Source organism: Mirounga leonina, unplaced genomic scaffold (genome assembly GCF_011800145.1).
Source record: "Mirounga leonina isolate KUSES-001 unplaced genomic scaffold, KU_Mleo_1.0 Mir_170, whole genome shotgun sequence".
Lineage (NCBI taxonomy): Eukaryota > Metazoa > Chordata > Mammalia > Carnivora > Phocidae > Mirounga > Mirounga leonina.
Window position 1 is genome coordinate 13,264,571 of NW_023270433.1, and position 20,431 is coordinate 13,285,001.

At 44.7% G+C, this 20,431-nt stretch overlaps 1 protein-coding gene across 9 annotated transcripts in view; it reads right to left on the bottom strand.

The window, feature by feature from the left end:
- The window catches only part of CNTRL (centriolin), an 82,884-nt gene that overhangs the window by 15,894 nt on the left and 46,559 nt on the right, over positions 1-20,431 (bottom strand). For all 9 annotated transcript variants that reach the window (XR_004681227.1, XR_004681228.1, XR_004681226.1 and 6 more), the window contains 15 exons: positions 17,685-17,830; positions 16,895-17,102; positions 16,238-16,417; positions 14,230-14,409; positions 13,344-13,460; positions 12,915-13,059; positions 12,265-12,416; positions 10,437-10,626; positions 8,863-9,176; positions 7,745-7,950; positions 5,315-5,507; positions 1,914-2,044; positions 1,648-1,788; positions 1,422-1,548; positions 59-223 (listed from right to left, as the gene is read on the bottom strand). Coding sequence is in view for 3 of the 9 variants with exons in the window: in XM_035015917.1 (XP_034871808.1) it covers positions 59-223; positions 1,422-1,548; positions 1,648-1,788; positions 1,914-2,044; positions 5,315-5,507; positions 7,745-7,950; positions 8,863-9,176; positions 10,437-10,626; positions 12,265-12,416; positions 12,915-13,059; positions 13,344-13,460; positions 14,230-14,409; positions 16,238-16,417; positions 16,895-17,102; positions 17,685-17,830 (2,595 nt within the window). In the remaining 6 variants the exon portion in view is untranslated. The remainder of the gene's footprint in view (positions 1-58; positions 224-1,421; positions 1,549-1,647; positions 1,789-1,913; positions 2,045-5,314; positions 5,508-7,744; positions 7,951-8,862; positions 9,177-10,436; positions 10,627-12,264; positions 12,417-12,914; positions 13,060-13,343; positions 13,461-14,229; positions 14,410-16,237; positions 16,418-16,894; positions 17,103-17,684; positions 17,831-20,431) is intronic.

Below are 20,431 nucleotides of genomic sequence, written 5' to 3' on the forward strand. Positions count from 1 at the left end.
TCTCAAAATAAATCAACATCATTCTAGGACTTTTAAGAAAACCTAGTGAAAAACACACCCGAATGTGATTGCACTTCTCAATTACTTCGGTTTCTCCCAGTCTCAATGCTTCCTGGAGATCAGCTTTGGCCTGGACCATGCTTTCCTGGAGGAGATGCAGTTCTTCCTTTTTACGCCCTAACTGCCTGTCCAAGACGGCCATCTCCTGCTGCTGACCCGACACCTGCATTAAAGAAAAGGGAAGAATGCAAAGCTTGCCAAAGGCCATGCAACTTTCAGTGCTTGCTGTGATGGAGAATACCCAATCCAGCTAACTGGTAGTGGGGCAATTAGGAACTAGCCTAAGTGTAATTATCCCAGCTGCATGAGTCAGGAGGACCAGGCCGGGGGTGGGGGCATAAATGCCTGATAAAGATCCTGAGCTCACCTACATAAAAGCACTCAAAGCATAGCAAAAACAACAATATGATAATAATGATTATGCCTCAGGTTATGGTTTTCAAAATACTTACATATCTATATCTTATTCCATTTAACAACTACCTTGGCAATGGAAGTCAGGCAGGGATTGAAAAAATTGATTCATTTTGTAAATTTAAAAATTACTAACAATTTTAAGGATGGTACACACTTTTTTATAAAAAAAAAACAGAAAATGCAGACATGTAAAAGGAAGAAAACAGAGGACATTCATAATGTCCCATTATCAGATGACTGCTTTTGTACTATAAGTGATCTCAGGGTGCATCCTGTTTCGAGACTTGCTTCTTTCACTCAATAACATATTCTATTGAGTCAGGATTCAAATTTGGGTTGGACTCTACTCTTTTTTTTTTTTAAGATTTTTATTTATTTATTTGACAGAGAGAGACACAGCGAGAAAGGGAACACAAGCAGGGGAAGCGGCAGAGGGAGAAGCAGGCTTCCCGCGGACCAAGGAGCCCGATGCGGGGCTCGATCCCAGGACCCCGGGATCATGACCTGAGCCGAAGGCAGACGCTTAACGACTGAGCCACCCAGGTGTCCCTGGAATCTACTTTTATTTTTTTTTTTAAAGATTTTATTTATTTATTTGAGAGAGAGAGAATGAGAGACAGAGAGCACGAGCGAGAAGAAGGTCAGAGGGAGAAGCAGACCCCCCGCTGAGCAGGGAGCCCGATGCGGGGCTCGATCCCAGGACCCCAGGATCATGACCTGAGCCGAAGGCAGACACTTAACGACTGAGCCACCCAGGTGTCCCTGGAATCTACTTTTAATCACCAGGAGATACAGCCACATTTATGCTCTGTATCTTCTTTTGTATTTTCCAGTCTTTTCTACACTCGAACACGCATTACTTTTTGTAATCATACATTATGCTTATAAATGATGTAGGTTTCAAAGCAGCACGCGCTGCTTTTTCAAGGCATTTGTGGCCCTACCTGCCTCTTCAGCTTTTCCAACTCGGCTTTCTTGGCCTGCAGGAGGTTCTCGGACTCTTTGAGGACCTGCAGGTGGTGATCCTCACTGTGCTGTGCGGTCTCGATGTCCTTCTGCAGCTGCTGCAGCCTGCGAAGAGCAGCAGAACTAGAGCAGCGCCGAAGCGAGGCTGGACCCCGAGCGCGGTCTCCCAGCTTGAGCCCCCGACGCCCGACAGGCTGCACTTACTCTCCCGCCAGGACCTCCTTCTTCTCGTTGAGACACTGGAAGTCGGAGTCTTTTGCTGCCACAACTTCGTTTATTTCTTTCAAGATTTCCTCTTGCTCCATTTTGTGCTGCTCTAAGTCCTTCGTGTCAGCCTGGAGCAACCTAAAACACATCGCTTTATTCCCCAAGGCCCCGTAGACCTGCGTTATTTATCGTAAGGCGTTTACTGTCCTGTCAGAACCAAACTCCTCCCTCATCTTACTGAGCAGCTGAGGGACTCCACCTACCTGAGCTGCTGGTCGGCTTTGACAAGGTTAACGGCAGTTTCCTGGGCTCTCTTTTCTAACTCCTCAGCATCTTTCTCGGCTTGCAATAAATTTCTCTTGGCATTAGCGAACTTCTCGATGGCATTTTTTGTCTAAAAAAGACACTGTCGTTAAAAGCAATCCAGTTACCATACTCCCTCACAGCTACTGTGGTGTAAATTGGTACAACTCTTTCGGAAAACACCAAGGCAAGACAAAAAGACTGGTAAAGATGTTCACTCACTTTGACTCTCCAATTCTCAGAAAAGAACTCAGGAGTAAAAAACTATTGCACAAAAATCCTCATTGTGGATTGATATACGACTTGACAAATAATAGATTCAGTAAGTGATAACACATCAACACAATGGAATACTGTGTAGCCTTTAAAATGGCAACATAGCAACATGGAAGAATGTTGTTGATATGTTGGCTGAAAAACATAAATTTATTTATTTTAAGATCTTATTTATTTATTTGACAGAGAGAGACATACCAAGAGAAGGAACACAAGCAGGAGGAGTGGGAGAGGGAGAAGCAGGCTTCCCGCTGAGCAGGGAGCCTGATGCGGGGCTCGATCCCAGGACCCTGGGATCATGACCTGAGCCGAAGGCAGGCGCTTAACGACTGAGCCACCCAGGTGCCCCGAAAAAAATAAATTTAAAATGGTACAAGTACTCTAAGAGCAACTATGTAAAACTGTATCTGTGCCCACAAAGACAGAAAGGCTACCCAAAAAAGAAACAGTCCGTTGAGGGTAGTGAGTCTGTGAATCTTTTTACTCAAAAATAATCTGTATAGGAACGCCTGGGTGGCTCAGTTGGTTGAGTGTCTGCCTTCGGCTTAGGTCATGATCCAGGGTCCTGGGATCGGGCCCCTCATCAGGCTCTTTGCTCAGCGGGGAGTCTGCTTCTCCCTCTGCCTGCCGCTCTCCCCATGCTTGTGCTCTCTCTCTCTCTGACAAATAAATAAAATCTGAAAAAAAAAAAAAATAACCTGTATATTATTACGCTTTTTAAATTAAAAGTATCTCCCCAATTAAGTGACACCAAACTGATTTTACCAATATTCCCTCCTCGTAGAGATTATTGCTGTACTGTATTATCATGCTAAATAAAACCTTACTGATTGAAAGGTGATTTAATTATGGCTGAGAAACACAAATACTAAATATTTTTGTTGAAGTATTTAAAAATTTTCCTATACAAGATTTGGCAAAAACAGATTTTTTTTTTTTTATCAATTTGGTTTCCTTTTTCTGTCTAAAATAAGAGGCTTAAAACAATGTCATCAAAGGTCCAAAAATAGTGTTTGGTTTGCACTTGGTTAAGCAGTGACTCACCTTCAGGCAAAAAGCTCCCATTCTGCAGCTGCACTAAACTCACAGGCGTATGTTAAACTAGTCTACTAAATACCCCGTGTGGAGGCAAAAGGGTTGTTGGCAGGCTCCCAAACAGCTATATATATTTTTTTTAAAATTTAAAACCAATTAACATAGAGTGTATTATTAGTTTCAGAGGTAGAATTCAGGGATTCATCAGTTGCATACAATACCCAGTGCTCATTACATCCCGTGCCCTCCTTAATGCCCATCACCCAGTTACCCCATCCCCCACACCCTCCCCTCCAGCAACCCTCAGTTTGTTTCCTATGATTAAGAGTCTCATGGTTTGTCTCCCTCTCTGATTTTGTCTTGTTTTATTTTTCCCTCCCTTCGCCTATGTTCATCTGTTTTGGTTCTTAAATTCCACATATGAGTGAAATCGTATCGTATTTGTCTTTCTCTGACTGGCTTATTTTGCTTAGCCTAATATCCTCTAGTTCCATCCACATCGTTGCAAACGATTAAGATTTCATTTTTTTGATGGCTGAGTAATATTCCATTGAATATCGACAGCACATCTTCTTTATCCATTCATAACAGCTAGATATTTCACCACACTTCTTTCCATGTCAGAGAGCCGGTTCCTGTCAGTTTCATCAGCAAAGCACCAGATAAAATGCACTACATGCTCCAGAAAGTCACCTTTCTAAGTAGTTTTTGGTCTCTTTCTATGTGAGGTTTTAACACATCTGGCATCTCTACAAAACACACCACCTTCTCCCTTGCTCCTCCCCCTTAGCCAGCTGCCTCCCTGAGTCATTTTGGGAGGCTGAAGGGGAAAGAGCTTACTAGCCTTGGTTCACTTACTATCTCCGCCAGTTTAATTTTCATTTATATACCAGTGATAAATTCTTCTCTAGTCCTGCTCACACCCATGTTCTCTCACAATCATCTAATGTGTGACAGAAGAAGGAACTGATCATCTGAAAAGACACCAGGATGTTTTTCCATTTATTAAAGCCATCACTCACAGAATTTCTTTAATAAAGTCTTCTTTTCAGTCCCCGGGTAATAGATTTCTATTCATTTAAATCCATCCGTGTTGAAATAACAACATACACATAGTAGTTCCTGAAATGCTCCATGTGGGTCTGGGATGTCTTCACTCTGGAATTCTCTTGGTGAAGCAGAACTTTAGCTGCGTGACCCTGGGCTAGCTACCAGCCTCCCTATGCCGCATCGTCACCGGGCTAACAACTATCTTACAGGATGCCAGGAAAGTTAAATGAAGGGGTATTCATAAAACGGCCAATGTGTGGCCAGAGTAGAGGCCCAGTGACAGGTAGCTCCTTTTCCTCCTTGATTTCCTTCTGTGTTGTAGTCTCAAGAACACTACCTCAGACCGAAAAATATTTGATTTTATAACGTCCACTTGGAGAACAAAGTAATACTAGGAACAAGTCTTCTGAGATCCACTGCTGTTTTAAAATATAAGACTAACCTATTTAATACACAGAGCTATCAGAGCCCAAATAATTTAAAAAAGACACACACAGGATAAGGAAGTGGGGTGCATTAGGAACTAAATGACTTTAGCAGCTTTCAATATGCTACTTCATTTAGGGGTGCCTGGTGGCTCAGGCAGTTAAGCATCTGCCTTTGGCCCAGGTCATAATTCCAGGATCCTGGGATTGAGCCCCACATCGGGCTCCCTGCTCAGCGGGTAATCTGCTTCTCCCTCTCCTTCTGCCCCCCTCCACCCACTCTTGCACTCTCTCTCTCTCTCTCTCTCAAATAAATAAAATCTTAAAAAAATATACACTACTTCATTTAACCCTTACTGAACAGCCTTGGTATTCCTGGCCTGAAATAACAGATGAGGAGAGCAAAGCTGGAGACTTAGGGGGCTCGCCCAAATTCTTGCAGCTCTTTAACTAGGAGAGCGCAGCCTGAAACCCAACTGTCTGCCTTGGATGACTGTGTTCTTGTCATATTTTCTTTCTAGTCCTTCATGCTGCCAACAGTAAGCTGCCTCACCCCAAACCACAACAGAACATACTTTCTCTTTTGTGCATGAAAGTTCCCTTTCGGCCTCCGCCAGCAGGCGGTCGGCTTCCCTGAGCTCTGCGCGCCGCTTCAGAAGGGTCCTCTCGAGGCACTCAATTTCATCAACAACATCTTCATGGTGTTCGAGTGACTTCTCTATTTCTAGTTCATTCACAAGACTTTCAACATTTCCATCTATGAAGTCTCTAAAAAAATCATATACACACACATTAAGACACTTTAAATGCAGACAATATAGACACTTGTAGCTTGATAAGAAGATGTAGGATGATTTTCTAATTTCATATGAGAAGCAGTGGGAGACCGGCTACATTTGATTATGTTCAAGGATACATTTACCCTTTCATTCAACATGGTATACTGTTGGGGACACCTGGGTGGCCCGGTCGAGTAAATGTCCGACTCCTGATTTTGGCTCAGATCATGATCTCAGGGTCGTGAGATTGAGCCCTGCGTCAGGCTCCGAACTCAGCGTGGAGTCTGCTTGAGATTCTTTCTCCCTCATCCTCTACCCCTCCCCTTGCTCTCACATGCATGCACAATCTTTCTCTCTCTTTAAAATAAACAAATAAATCTTAAAAACAAACATGGTATACTATTGACAGTAAGTACACAATATATATAAAGTATGATGTAGTTGTTTTATCTTTTTTGATTCTTTTTTTTTGGTCAGCACTTGTCAAGAGAATGTTATTTCTATTCTTCTGTGGTATAAAAAATAAAACAAACTACTACCATAATAATCATCCATTCCCTTAAAACTATCTCTCAACTTGTAGCTCACTAGCTGCCTCAAAGACTAATTTTGTGATTTACCCTGTTCTACTAGAGTAAAATTATATTGACAATATTTGACAAACAGAAAGCAAGACAAGGAGGGATTCACTAACTCAAGGCTAATGTGTCAAAATTTGAAAATGAAACTATGACAGAAAAACATGAAAATAAATTCATCAACATATTAACAGATTCTTTCTCTTTAAATGAAGGCATACAGACGATCTTTATTGTCTTCTTCGGACATTTCTGTGTTATCCAAATTCTTTAAAATGATCATATATTATACCTTTATAACTAGGAAAAGAAGTGGTTATCCCATTGCCTTACTATCCTCCCTCAAAAAACCTCTTCCCTATCACATACCTACAAAAGTAATAGCATAATCATCTTTCATCTTCGAAACCCTCAAACATCTAGTCCCCATCTTCTCCTGGTGTGACCCTTGCTTGTCCCTGCCAGGTCTATTGGCCAGTCACGTGTGAGCTCCTAGAAGGCAGAGGCCATAGCTCACTCACCTCTGTGACCTCCACAGATCTCCCCCCAACTTTGGTGCCTGGGCCAGTCTGGCTTACATGACAAAAAACTGGGGAAACCATCAAGAACTCATGGGCTACTGCAGAAGATGGGCTTCTACCCATCTGACGCACTCAGCAGATACTGCATTTGTTAAAGGACCCTATGCCAGATGCCGGGGCACAAAGAGGGAGGCCCAGCTACTGCCGTCCTGGGCTCCTTACAACATGGCGTGAACAGTATTATGCCCAAGGTTGCCAGCCCTGAACTGCGGGAGCCTGAGATGAGAAAGGTTTTGTGTGAGAGATGGGATCCCTGATCTTCACCTGGAAAGACGAGGTGGAGTAGGCAGGGGGTAGGGAAACCATTTTAGGCAAGGACAGTATGTGCACAGGTGGGGAGGCAGGAGAAAATGTGGTGTTTGGCGAAACCAAAGAAAAGTAGGTAGGGCGTGAACAAACACTGTGTGTGGGAGAGAAGGGTAAGGCAGACGGGCAGGGTTCAGATCTGGAGGGCGGGTGTGTATTGTGATGGGACCGCATCACACGGCGGAGTGGCACGCTCAGGTCCTGGCTATGTGTAGGGTAGAATGGAGAGGCTGGACAGGGAAGGCTAATGTGGAAGCTAGTCCAACAACCAAGGATGACATGATTAAAGGCCAGGGCAGCAGTGACAAAAGAAGGGGACCAGCTTGACAGCTCTTTGTGTATACTTGTAAGACTTGGACACCAGCTGGAGGCTTGGGAAAGTGGGGAAAGAGGAGCTGAGGACACCTGGCATGTTTTTAGCCAGAGTAACTGGGGAGGGCGGATGGCTGTGCCATTCTCCAAAAGGGCCTACAAGAAGAGCTGATTTGGACTACTGGCCAAGAGAACTCAGGCTTGCACCGCGCAGCCTGGGAGTCACCCCGTGGCTAATACTTTAAATTCAACACTATTCCTCACTTGTTAGCCACATTTCAAGGGCTCAAAGGCACATGTGGCTAGTGACCACTGTTCTGGACAACACAGATCTGCAGCATTTCCAAGATCACAGAAAGCTCTACCGGATAACACTGACTTAGGTTACCTTAATGAGCCAATATCCTATTCATCAGAATTATAAAAATAAAATGGCTAATAATAATTACTTTCGCTGTTGATGTTTCTGGATGGTTCTATGTAATTCTTCTACTTCATACTCTAAGTCTTTCTTCTCTTGCAGAAGACCATCAATATTATGATGCAGTTCTTCCAGTTCTTTCTCCGACTGCCGCTTAGATGCTCTCATGCACGGTTCCTGTTTCCCAGATTTTAAATGCTGCATTATGTCTTCTAATCTAGAAACTTCATTCTCCTGAACAAAGAAAAAAACACAGTACTGAGAACATCACTTGATGTTTCTCTTTCCTGCCAAGAGCTGCAATTAACTCGAAGTGCTATCTACAATGTGAAAATGGTGGTAGCTTCTAAGACTTCAGTGTGAAAAGAAAAATTAAGTCAAGCCAATTTTTCACATACCACAGATGAAATTGATGAACAGAGCTTTTAACTTTTCCATCAGCCCAACTACGGCTGATACACATTCACCAAACACCTCGTAGGGATCATCTCTACCTCCAGAGGTCAGCAAGTAGCAGAAGAGACAGACACAGGTGTCTCCCTCCTCTGGACACAGCGGAGGGGAGTTAAAATACTACTTAAAGTCATTAAAATACTACTTAAAAACATTTGTAAAACCATGGGGAAATGCCTGTAATGTTAAGTGGGAAAAACAGAATATGAAACCTGTGTACGAATTATGAAAAGAAAAAAATAATCACCTATCTCGCCACCCAGAGATAATCCCCACCACAACCCTGCTGCTCGTATATGTGAATACACGAGCACATACATGTGTGTGAGTATACACACACGGATACATGTGGGCACAAGTACAGGAACTACTATGCGAATACACCTTCATATACACATCAGTACTTGTCAATAGAAAAATACACAATAGGCTCTCCAAAAATAGTTAATTTCTAGACTGAAAGCATTTCTGTTAGAAGATGGTTAAACAAAGTTAGCAGACTGGCCTGGTATCCTAACTCTTGTCCGGAAGAGTATTTTAATAAAAGAATGCTTACTCCACTCTAAACACCAACCTTATAAGCACACTTGGGACATAATCCGTTCATAAATAGGTCGAATCATTACTTATATACCCTTATTCAGTCTCCCATGGACGCAGTGTGGACAGGGAGTCTTACGTCTTTCCACTTACCAAGTTATGGTGTTCTGGGACGTTGCAATGCAGCACCCCCACGGGGATGAGGGGTACAGACAAGCTGGCAGGTGGAGGACCATACACGATGGGAGCCCCAACAGGAGGTGGGCCATAAACAACAGCGCCGGGGTTGAGAGGTTGGCTATTGTTGGGCAAGGGAGGAGGGGGTGCATACAGGGCCATGCCCTGGGGTACAGGAGAACCATCGGGAAACACAGTGTATATCATGTATCCGGGGGGAGGTACAAATGGCTGGACCTCTTGGTCATCTAGCTGGCTCTCTTCCTGGCTATCTCCTCCGCTGTCTGCATCTTGAAAGAAAGAGAAGAGTGTTTTACCCCCATGGCTTATTAGGTAAACAAATTTATACAGAACGGCAGCACTTAGACCCAAATCCCAAGACGTGAGAATGAAATTTCGCCAAAAAGGTCAAAAGCAGTTTTGAAAAGCTGATCAAAACAGGGATTCATATATTTTCAGTGGCTGATACTTGAGTTTTTCTTACACCTATCTGTTGATTTGCCTTTTTTTTTGGTCTTCATTCATTTATTCAGCAACCACTTGGGTGCCTGCTTCAGGCTAGAGAAGAGACCAACAGAGATGCAGAGAGGAGCAGTGAGATCCACAGCCCTCAGCACTGACCACGATCACGGCGCACGGCTCTCCAAGCTGCTGGCCTTCCTGCTTATCTCCCTGACCAGCAGGATCTACATTTCTCACTGATGACAGCCTAGCACGCAGCAGGCACTCAGTAAATAGCTCCTGAACGAACACACTCTCCAAAGGGGGTATTCCTACTTTACTCAACAGTCTCAGAGGAGCTACATAATTTGCCTAGGATCACGCAGCTACCTACTACAAGAGCTATGATTAACTCCCAAGTCTGACTCTTTCTCTCAGAGCTTTAGAAGATGGACCTATAACACTTCATTTTACGGGCGCCTGGGTGGCTCAGTCGTTAAGCGTCTGCCTTCGGCTCGGGTCATGATCCCGGGGTCCTGGCATCGAGCCCCACGTCTGGCTCCCTGCTCGGCAGGAAGCCTGCTTCTCCCTCTCCCACTCCCCCTGCTTGTGTTCCCTCTCTCGCTGTCTCTCTCTCTGTCAAAAAATAAATAAAATCTTTAAAAAAACCACTTCATTTTAGTCGAGCTAGTCAATGCCATGACACAAGGAGGTAAGCACCTGCCATGCTCCAGGAGCGCAGGTGACGAAGCCGCTCAGTCAGCCTGGGTGAGGCAGGGTGGAGGAAGGCTCCATAAAGGAGTGCTATTTGAGGGCCTGGGTCTTGTTGAACGTTCAACAGGAATGGATTTAGGAGAGGAAGGAAGAAGGACATTCTAAACAAAGGGTTTAAAACAGGGAGGTTAGAGGAACATGGCATGCTTTGGGTATCTTAGGCAGCTGGGATGGCTGACTGTGGGACAGTAATGGGAGGGGAGACAAGAGGTCACTGGCCAAGGCCGCAGCACAGAGGGCCTTGCAGAACAAGCTAAGGAGTCTGGATTGTGTCTTATGGATTTCAGGGAACCAATAAAAGAGAAATGCAACTTCCCTTCTGTGATTTAACTTACCTCTATTTGAAAACGATTTATGTAACCCACTTCTGATGGGAGAATACACCCAGTATCCCGAGACAGGTGGAGGACCACCGTCCTCCTTTCCATCCTGCTGTCCATGACGTGGTTTTCTAACAGGAGTTGAGGCTGTGTACTTTAGGCCGACGCCAGAGTCCTTGGTGGCCTGGGAGCTGTGGCTGGAAACCTAAAATAAATGATAGATGAGCCCACTATTTACTAAAAATGAAAAGACTGAGTTGGAGAAACGCCAAAGTCTAGAACAATCGCTGAGATGTAGCAAAGTTGAGAAAGAACTGGTTTCTTTTCATAGATTCTAATTCTCATTTTTCAGAAAGAAGTGAGACATGATTACACAGTCAAGTCAGGTAAATGGGCTGAGTGTCGGCCTCTCTTCTCCAGTGCTCATCTTTCCTGGTGGCTTCTCCCCTTTTGCCTTCTCCCTGATGGCCCACCAATGAAGGCCAGGGAAACCAATGAATTTTCAAGGCCATATGGGATATTAGTCTCCTGCTGTCTTGGGAGCCTGGTGTGGCTGGGAAGCTCTACTCTGCTACCCTCCCTCCTTCCCAGTCATAAATAGGTCTACTTCCCAAACCCTCGCCCAGCTCAGCCTTACAATGTTACATCTAACCTACACAGCTTCCACCTTCAGCCCTGGATGTCAAGGCTGTCTGGATTCTGGTTAAGTCTACACAGCCCTGGGATGCCCGTGTGTCAGCCGCTTCTCCCTGACTGTTGCCTGTCTGCTGATTCTAGCAGGAGATCACCCAGCCCCGCTGCTCCAGATGCAGGCTGCGTACTGTCCTCTCCTCACTTCCCACCTTCAAGCCCCAAGCCGTGACCATTGTGTCTCCTGGACATCCTTGGTGCCATCTCTCCCCCAGCTCCACTGCTCTAGCTCTGGCTTCTGTCCCTCATGGAATGAGTTCACACAGCGCCCCCCCGCCCCTGCCCCAGGTTCACCCCCCGCAAGCCGGGCCCCCACACTCAGCCCAATTACTCCTCCTAAACTACGGCTCTGATCACATTACACAGCCGCGGTCCTCAAGGCCTCCCTGAGTCAGTGCAAGAGATTTTGAGGCCCTTTTCAAAAGCATGAGCCCCATCTACTTTCCCAGCCTCACCTTTCACTGTTCCCATCCAACCGTCCAACCCCACAAGGCTACTCACCACAGCTAAACCAACTCTCCCCTTCCACATATTTCCTCCCTTCTAAAAGCCCACCCCTTGAAGGCTAAGTGCTGACCTCATGACTGTGTGTGAAGCCTTCTTTCCTGAACTTCCCCATGCGAGGAAGCCCTAACACTTCTCTACAACAGAGCACACAGGTCAAGTCTGTTGTCACGTGCATGCCATTGTTGTAATTACACTGGTGTACGGGTCTCCCGACCAGCGCATGAGCTCTTGGACATCATTCATTCCTCATGGCACCCCATCCCACCTAGCACCTGACCTAGATTTCATGAACACAGAATGAAATGTTGGCTAAAATCAAATGAAATCCAGGTGCCCAGTTTTCTGTCAGCCTCTGCACAATTTTCTACCCATTTCCAACAGGCCCTCTGGGCTTGTCACCTTATCCCCTTGCAGAATCTTCTTTCACGGACCCAAACATACCACCTGAGCGTGAACGGGCAACGGCAATATTCCCAGGAAGGCCCTATTTTCATCTCAAATATTACAAACACTTAAGAACCTCAATGCATGGCTTAGCCTAGACATATTGTTCTTGAGACCTTCTTCACAAACTGGGAGACGAGAACACTGTCACATTTCCTTCAAGAAAATTCAGTATACACTCCCAGCATCACAGACTTCCTACTTTTGATGATGTTGGTGGTGGCATAAAGTACCAATAGCCTCGTCTTTTGAAAGGATCGGTCATGCTGCTGATGTAATCATTCTGATGAGAAACTTCACGTCGAAGTTCAGCAATTTCTTCCAAAACATTTTCAAAGCTTCCTTTGTTAACATCTGCAAAAGAAAGCCATTCTGTGAAATTTGGCATGAAATCCTCTACTTCCCTCCTCTCTCAACGTACCCAAGTGATGCCACGGCAGCCAATGACTTTGATCAGCTCCTCAAAGCTGACTTTTCAGCCTGTCCCGTGGTAACAAGTTTTTGCTAACACTTAAAGAGGATAAACATACCCCTCTGTTGTTCATTTATAAAGTAAGCCAGGGAAAGAGAACAGATTTGTAAACATTATTCCTTTTGAAAATTCAAAAATCTCTTGTCTCATTGTAATCAAGTTCCTTAATACTTCACTTACATAAAATGTTTTTTAAATTCTTTGTTTTTATTCATTAAGCTAATTATCACAGCTCTGTAAATCAAGCATGGAATTGATCTATCACAGTTAAATAAATTTGCTACGGTGAAAAACAAACAGGATGATCTTTTTTTCACATGATTTGATTTTAGAACAACTGTTTTTAAAACTACTACCCAAATCAAAGCCCAATACTTTACCAGCCCCGGTGAGGTCCAGTAAATTCCGCAGCCTTGCGATCTCTGTCCTTTGTCTCTCCATTGTCTCATTTAGTTTCTCCATCTCCAGCACCTGTGAGTTCACTCCTCCAGTGTCAACATCTACTTTCACCATCTCATTTTGAAACTATTAAAAAATCACATACACAAAGTTGCCCACGAATACTCTTTCCCAGGTGCACTTATCCTTGCAGCTTGATTTAGTACTTCTAGAACTTTTACCCATGCTTTACTCACGAGGATGCTGTGTCACTCCTTGTACTGAAATCGCACTCCGCCCAGCACGCAGTAGGGGACCAAGTGCTGACGAACCACTGATTACACTTCCAAATTCTCTGAGTGGCCACTTCCACTACTTTTGTCTTTGAGCAACTGATACAGGCCCAATAAGGGGGAGACCCCAGCACTGACCTGCTCCTCTTTATCTCTGAGAAGGTTCTGCAGGAGTTCAATCTCCGCTTCTGCTCGGGTCAGATCCCTGGCCGCTTGTGCTGCCTTTCTGCTGAACCTCTGCGTCTCCTGCAGCTCCTACTGGGACAGAGGTAGGGGAGAGGCAGCACTGCCATCATTCGCTGTCTCCTTCATTTCTCTCTTCCTCTCAGACTCCTCTGTGTTCGTCCGATCGCCAGCCTCTCGTGCGTGAGTGCGTGTGTGCGTGTGCGGCGCCAGGTCCCACCCTGTCCCGTGCTGTTCCCATCACTTGGCCGCCTGGCTCCACCCCTGCATGGGGCCAGGTGGGCAGGGGGCTACATCAGAAAGAACCAGAGCTAACTTTTTCTTCACTATTCTCCGGTCTTCCACGACTAGTGTCTCTCTGCACTCTCATCATTAGATGGTCTCTCCTATGATCTATTGTCTTAATCTCATGAGCATCTACCCCCTTTCAAACCGTTACAGACAGCATTTCAGTCAGAAGGCAGAACAGCCCGAGAGGTCACGTGTTATCTGACTGCACAAGATGAAAAGTCTGGGGTTTGGAAGGATGAGATGGCCAGCCTTTAAAACCCTGGTTCAGGTGTGTATGCACAGCCATCTCCCTATGCAAAGCGCTACACTTTGAGGTGGGGACAGTATGTTTCATTTGATGGTTCCTGTCAGGGCTCAGGAGGGGGCAGGACCCACGGCAGGGCTGTGACAGGAGAAATACAATCCTTAGGTCTGAAGGGAGACAGCAACTTTACAGTGGTTTCTAAGACAACCAAAGTCTATAACAAAATAATAATAAAAGCAATAAACAAGTGGCTATGTTTTGGGGCAGCAGGGCCGGTGGAAGCTTGTTCTAGACAGGTGGACTCACCTCTGCTCGCTCCTGGTTAATTTTCATCACAGTTCCATGAAGGGACTTGAGCTGGTCTTTGGCAACGGTGAGCTCAGCCGTGGCTAGCTTATCAGAGGCGACCACGGCTTTCTTTAGTTTCTTCAATTCTCTATCTAAACCAAGAAATTGTTCCTGAGACTTGGCATCTTCAAGTTTCTTCTAAAATAAAAGAAACATTAATTGAACAGATGAATCACTTGGCAGCAATTAATTAAGACACAAGCTCCATGAGGGCAGGGACTCTGTTCACTGCTACCCAGCCCGTATCTAGAATACCTGGTACAAAGTAGGTGCTCCATAAATATTCACTGAGTGAATGAATAAATAAAATGAACTCAAAATTGTATGGTAAACTTAGAATGAAATCAGTCTTCTTAGTCAAGAACCTTTGCGATCACAGATTCATTCATTCATTGGAAAACCATTTCCTGGCACCATCACCAAGTGATGGACCAGCCCCTTGTGACTGCTGAGTCAGGCACTGGGATATGGTGGTAAATAAAGCAGACTGGGCTATTGCCTTCAAGGAGCTTATGAGAGACAGATAATAAACAAACACTCAGACAAACACATACTCAAAATGGTGGTTAGTAGCTATCAAGGGACAGAACAGGGTACTATTTGAGAGAACAGCAGGAGAGATGGAGATTGGTGGGGAGGGGGCAGTCAGAGAGAAGGATGGAGGAACATGGTCCAGGAGAGGAAATGGCATGTGGGAAAGCCAGGAGATCTTGGCATTTTTGAGGAACTGAAAGAAGGAGCCTGGTGAGAACAGGAGGGAGGCAAATCATGCCAGGCCTCATTGGCTTAAGAATTTAGGTCTTTTTCATAAAAACAACAGAAGTTCCTGGACAGGGGAAGTGGCCGGGGGTGGGGGTGGGGGTTGGGACTAACAGGAGTCAATGCCTGTTTTTGAAAGAGCGTGGTGGCGGCTCCGGGAAGCGGGGTCATCTGTCAGGTGGCCACACCAGTGGTTCAGAAGGGAGATGATGGCTGGATGGGGGTGGTGGCATCAGAGAAGAAAAAAGGAACTATATTCCAGATATATTTTGGGGGCGGACATGACAGGACTTGGGAACTGAAAGGTACTTGGTCAAGTCTGAAGCAAGTCGTTCACTGAGGCTGGGAGAAGGGAGAAGGCACATGTGCGGAGTGACAAGGTATCAAACAGTGGAGCACGGGAGAGTGAACTGACCAGAGAGAAGGGGGATGCTGCCCATCTGAGGCTGAGGACCAAGAGATTGTAACGATACCACTGTGCCTGGGTGGGTGATATTTTTCTGCAGGAATACTCAGGATGGGTATCAGCCCAAAGCATACAGCTGCAGTTCTGTCGGGCAAGTGAGACAGGAGAAAAGGACAAGGGACTTGAGGACATTTGCAAAAATGGGTATCAAGGGGACCATGGAATTTAGGTCGGGCGATGATGAGGAAGGTAGACAGGAAACCCTAACAGACAGAAAAGGTGGGATTCATGCCCTGGAGTTGTCAGTGAGGTTGAAAACGTGTCAGCGTGGGGTGCAGTGGACAGCGTTATGATAAGCGCGGGCTGCTTAGCTCCGGATTTCCGAGGCGGTGGGCGCAATTTCTGAGCTGCACAAGGTTGAGGATGTGACGATGGGAGGAGACGGGTTGAGGTGGGATGGAGAAGCAAGGAGAGAGGCAGGCGTGTTAGAAAGGAAGATGAGGAGTTAAACAGTAATTGCCCATGGATGTGTCCAACTGGGCGAGGGGTTTCTGAGGAGGCCATCAGCACTGAAGCTCTAAGGTCCCTCCTCGCACGCCATTTCTCTCGTTTTCATCTACGCGGCACCTGTCTCGGGACCTTGATTCGACCACATGCATCCCGGCCTGGGTCCTGTCCACCTCTGGACCAGTGACGCTGCCACAGGTGACTGTGGATCAGACTCCGCCCTGAGGGCCTGCTCCCGGGGGGCAGGACCCAGGTGTGAGGACACAGGTGTCACGCTTTCCGAGTCCTCCCCACCTTTTTCTCTAACTCCCGGAGTTGGGCCAGAATTCTCTCCTTCTCTTCATCAGCTTCCTGAAGTTGGAGATCTGTAAGGCCTTGGATTTCCTCCATACTTTTTAGATTTTCTTGCAAATAGTGAATTTCATTCTCCAACTGCTGGATTCTCGCTTCGTGCTGCCTCTTATCAAAACTAATCTGTGAGGAAATCAAGTTTCGAAGAGGATTTTTAGGCAAAATAAAAACTTTTTAGGGAATCACATTTCATTTTACTAAAGAAGGTAATGAAATTTGGTACTAATGAGTTACAGGGCATGGTTTTATCTTGAATGTTCTCTAGGATCTAAAATCCAGGATTTTCATGTTTGCGTCATCATTAAAAGAACTGCATCCAAAAAATCAGATCCTGGCACGACACTACACCCCAGCAATATAGTATTGTTTACCTGCATGCCCACCTGCTTCCAAAACAAGGAAAACAGAGCCCCCAAAGAAGCCTGACTGACATCAGTAACCATATTCAGGGTTGAATTTCAGTCACAGGCAGTCTGACTCGTGAAGAGTGAAAAGAACAGTACGTGTCTGTATTTACATGAGAAGGAAGCACTGCAATTTGTTGAAAAACAGGAGTACTGGCCAAACACGCCCCGCAGCTGCCTCTCGCCCTTTCCTTACCCGCGCTTCCAGGGCCCTCTCGCAGGCGTGCCTGAACTCTGCTTGTCCACTCGCCAGTTTCTCTTGCTGCAGGGCCATTTCTTCCTGGAGCTTTCTCTCTCTCACTTGTGCTTCCTCTCTCTCCCACTGGGAGCGTGCAAGGATTTCACTGAATTGTTTCTGCAAATCAGCAAGACTTTTCCCTAAGACATCCGAAGAAGTATGGATTCTGGTGAGGGGGAGAGAAGATGGCATAAAGGTGACCGTTCAGGTCTCGGGCCGGATGCGGCGCAAACATGCTGGTAGCCGTGCGGGAGCAGAGAGAGCTGCCTGGACGGGACCCGTACTCGGCAACTCAGCACCCCTGAAGTGCAAGTCACTGTTTGATGCAGTGACTGCTGTCACTCTGGAAACACAGGCTCCTAGCAGGCTAACGATGTTTGCTCAAAGAATAAATGTCCATTTCATGTATTTACATCAGCCTTGGTTTTGATATTTATTTTCTATTTAAAATGGATAATATGGCTCTACTTCCTGACCATATGCAAGGAATTTTCAAGAAAAGAGTTACTCTTAAAACTTCTGCTTTTTAAATTAAATAATACCAAAAAGTATGAAAGATCTAAATGTAAAAAAATCAATGATAGGTAGTTTGAATGAAGCAATCTTGTGTCTCAATCACGGAAAATACGACACAGGAACGCTTACAAAAGAAATCAGCCATTAACAGAACTTGGGAAGGTGAGTCTATACGCACCTTATTTTCATAACTCAGCAATCTCAATACCTGGAGGTCCTGATTTTTCATTACCTCATTTCCCCAGCTCCTGACTTCAGTTTTTTCCTTAGCTCATCCACACGAGCTGCCACTTCTTCTGGACGAATCAAACCCTCAACCACATGGTTAAGGTGACTCTGGAAGTCTTTAAGTTGCTGTTTTAATAGGTCATTGTCATCCTATGGATGGTGGTGAAATGGGGAGGTAAAAGTTACCAAAACAAATTTAAAATACACACACATACCCTTACACAGACTACAGTACTTGTCATATGATAGTTCTATTCAACTTCCTTTACCAGTTCTTTAAAAATGCTTTCTAGCGTCTGCCTTCGGCTCAGGTCATGATCCTAGGGTCCTGGGATTGAATCCCACATCGGGCTCCCTGCTCCGCGGGGAGTCTGCTTCTCCCTCTGCTTCCTTCTCCCTCTGCCTGCCGCTCCCCCTGCTTGTGCTCGCTCTCTCTGACAAATAAAATAAATAAATAAATAAATACAATAAAAAAAAATGCTTTCTATTTGGGCTGACAAATATCTGAATCTACTGATCAATCTAAAGTCACAAAAGACAGAACCAGGCATTACAGTATTTCCTGATGTGATACAAAAATAAGTACCTGTGAACACTACCTGTGAACGTCTTCTTGCTGAGAAGTAACTAACTTGAATCTAAATAAGCCTCCATATGCAACATAAGAACATATTAATCAATACCAGAAAAGATGCAACCAGCAAAATCTAGAATACAGGAAACTATACAGGACAAAGACCTGGTTTTCTCTAAAATACTACAAAGGGGGAAAGAAGGAAGAAGCCTATAGATTAGAACAGACTTAAGAATCAAGTCAACAAAATGCAATGGGTGCACTTTATTTGGATCCTAATTCCAACCAACACTTGTCAAAACTGTGAGAGGTATGGGTCATGGGATTGGGTCCCGCACTGGACTCCACACTGAGTGTGGAACCTGCTTAAGATTCTCTCTCTCCCTCTCCCCCACCACCTCTCTCTCTCTCTCTCTCTGAAATGAAACAAAACCAAACTGTATGAAATAACTTGAAAATTTGCATATGATATGGCATTTGGTATTAGGGAATTACCATAATTTTAAGATATAAAGTGGTATCTATTCATGCTTTTTAAAAAAGCCTTTGTATAGTATTTACAGATAAAATAAGATTTTCAGATTTTATTTATTTATGAGAGAGAGAGAGCGAGCATGAGTGGGGGGAGGGGCAGAGGGAGAAGGAGAAACAGACTCCCTGCTGGGCAGGGAGCCCGATGCAAAGCAGGGCTCAATCCCAGGACCCCAGGATCATGACCCGAGCCATTCAGGCGCCCCAAGATTTTTATTTATTTCACAATAATTCAGTGTGTGAACAGGTGTGAGGGGTGTGTTATGGCAGGCATGACAGATGAGGTAAGGCTGGCCACGCACTAATAACTGGTGAAGACATGAGGATTAATTTCCGTATTCTACTCTTGTTATGTGTTTGAAATGTCCATAATTCAAAGTTAAAAAAAACAAAACCAAAAAACACTTTGCCATGAGACTCTGTCTGTCAAGCAACTAAAAATGAAACCTCTAATACTGAAACTTCTCTAATAGCTTATAATTCTCTGTGGGAGTATCTGTTACATGCCAGCATATTTTTATTCTTAACAAACACAATATCCCAAGAATTAAATTCAGACAATGCCTCTTTCAAGTAAAAAGAAACTGCTAAAATCACCTTAAATTGTAAAGAAAAATGGTTCTGCATCCTAAGGTGCTGACTGTATTCACCTGAATACCTATATTCCACCTGAGTGATTAATTCAACCTTCAAACTCAGTGAAATACTCTTAACTAAAATGGAGAATTCAGACTTGCAATGAACATGTTAACTGCCTGTTATCTGTAACCTGTCCTGCCCACTGCCCCGAGGTGCCCAGATTTGTACCACTGTCTAAGCCTGGCCACAGGTGACCTGACCCAAGGCCAGACAATCCGCTGACTAGCCAGAAAACAAGTTCTCACTCTCTCCAAAGTTTGGACCAAGATCCAGGACATCAAGTCCATAAGAGCAGGCCTTGTAAAGATATGTCAGCTCAGGGCTGGAGTCCACGGTGGGCAAATACAACGCCCACAGAGACAGAGGAGGAGAAATGAGAGAGCCCTGTAGCTCCTGAAAGACTGACGGGCACAGCAGCTCTGGCTCCCTTCTGGAGCTCGTGTTAGGAGGTTTTGGTTCATTACAGCTAAATGATTTTCTGACAAAGACAAATGCAGAGTGAGTTTAACCTGAACTCTGTATCAGGAGGTCATTAGGCCAAGGACCTAGTCCCAATAAGAAGGTAGTCTCAGAGCATGGGCTAAGCATTCTGGAAAGCTGACTTCAGTTTCTAACTTGGAGGAGAAGGCCCCAGAAGAAGACATTTTAGTCTCTTTCTTTAAGAGATGTATACTGAAGTATTTATGGGTGAAATAAAGATGTATGAGATTTTCTTTTGAAGTATTCCAGCAAAACAAACACATGGACTGAACCTAGAATGGCAGAAGGCTGACTGTTTAAGCAGGGTAAACAAAAGGACCTAAGACTCTTCTGTTTTTGTGATTATTTGAAAATTTCCATAGTACAAGTAAAAAATAGCAATCTATTGAACACCTGACACACAAGTCAAACAAGAATGGAAAATCTGTACGTCTTTTATGATACTTGCTTCAGAAATTAAGCTAATAGCATCAAAAATTAAATTCTAGGTTATTACATTTCCTTAAACTTTGAGGAAAAAATATTCA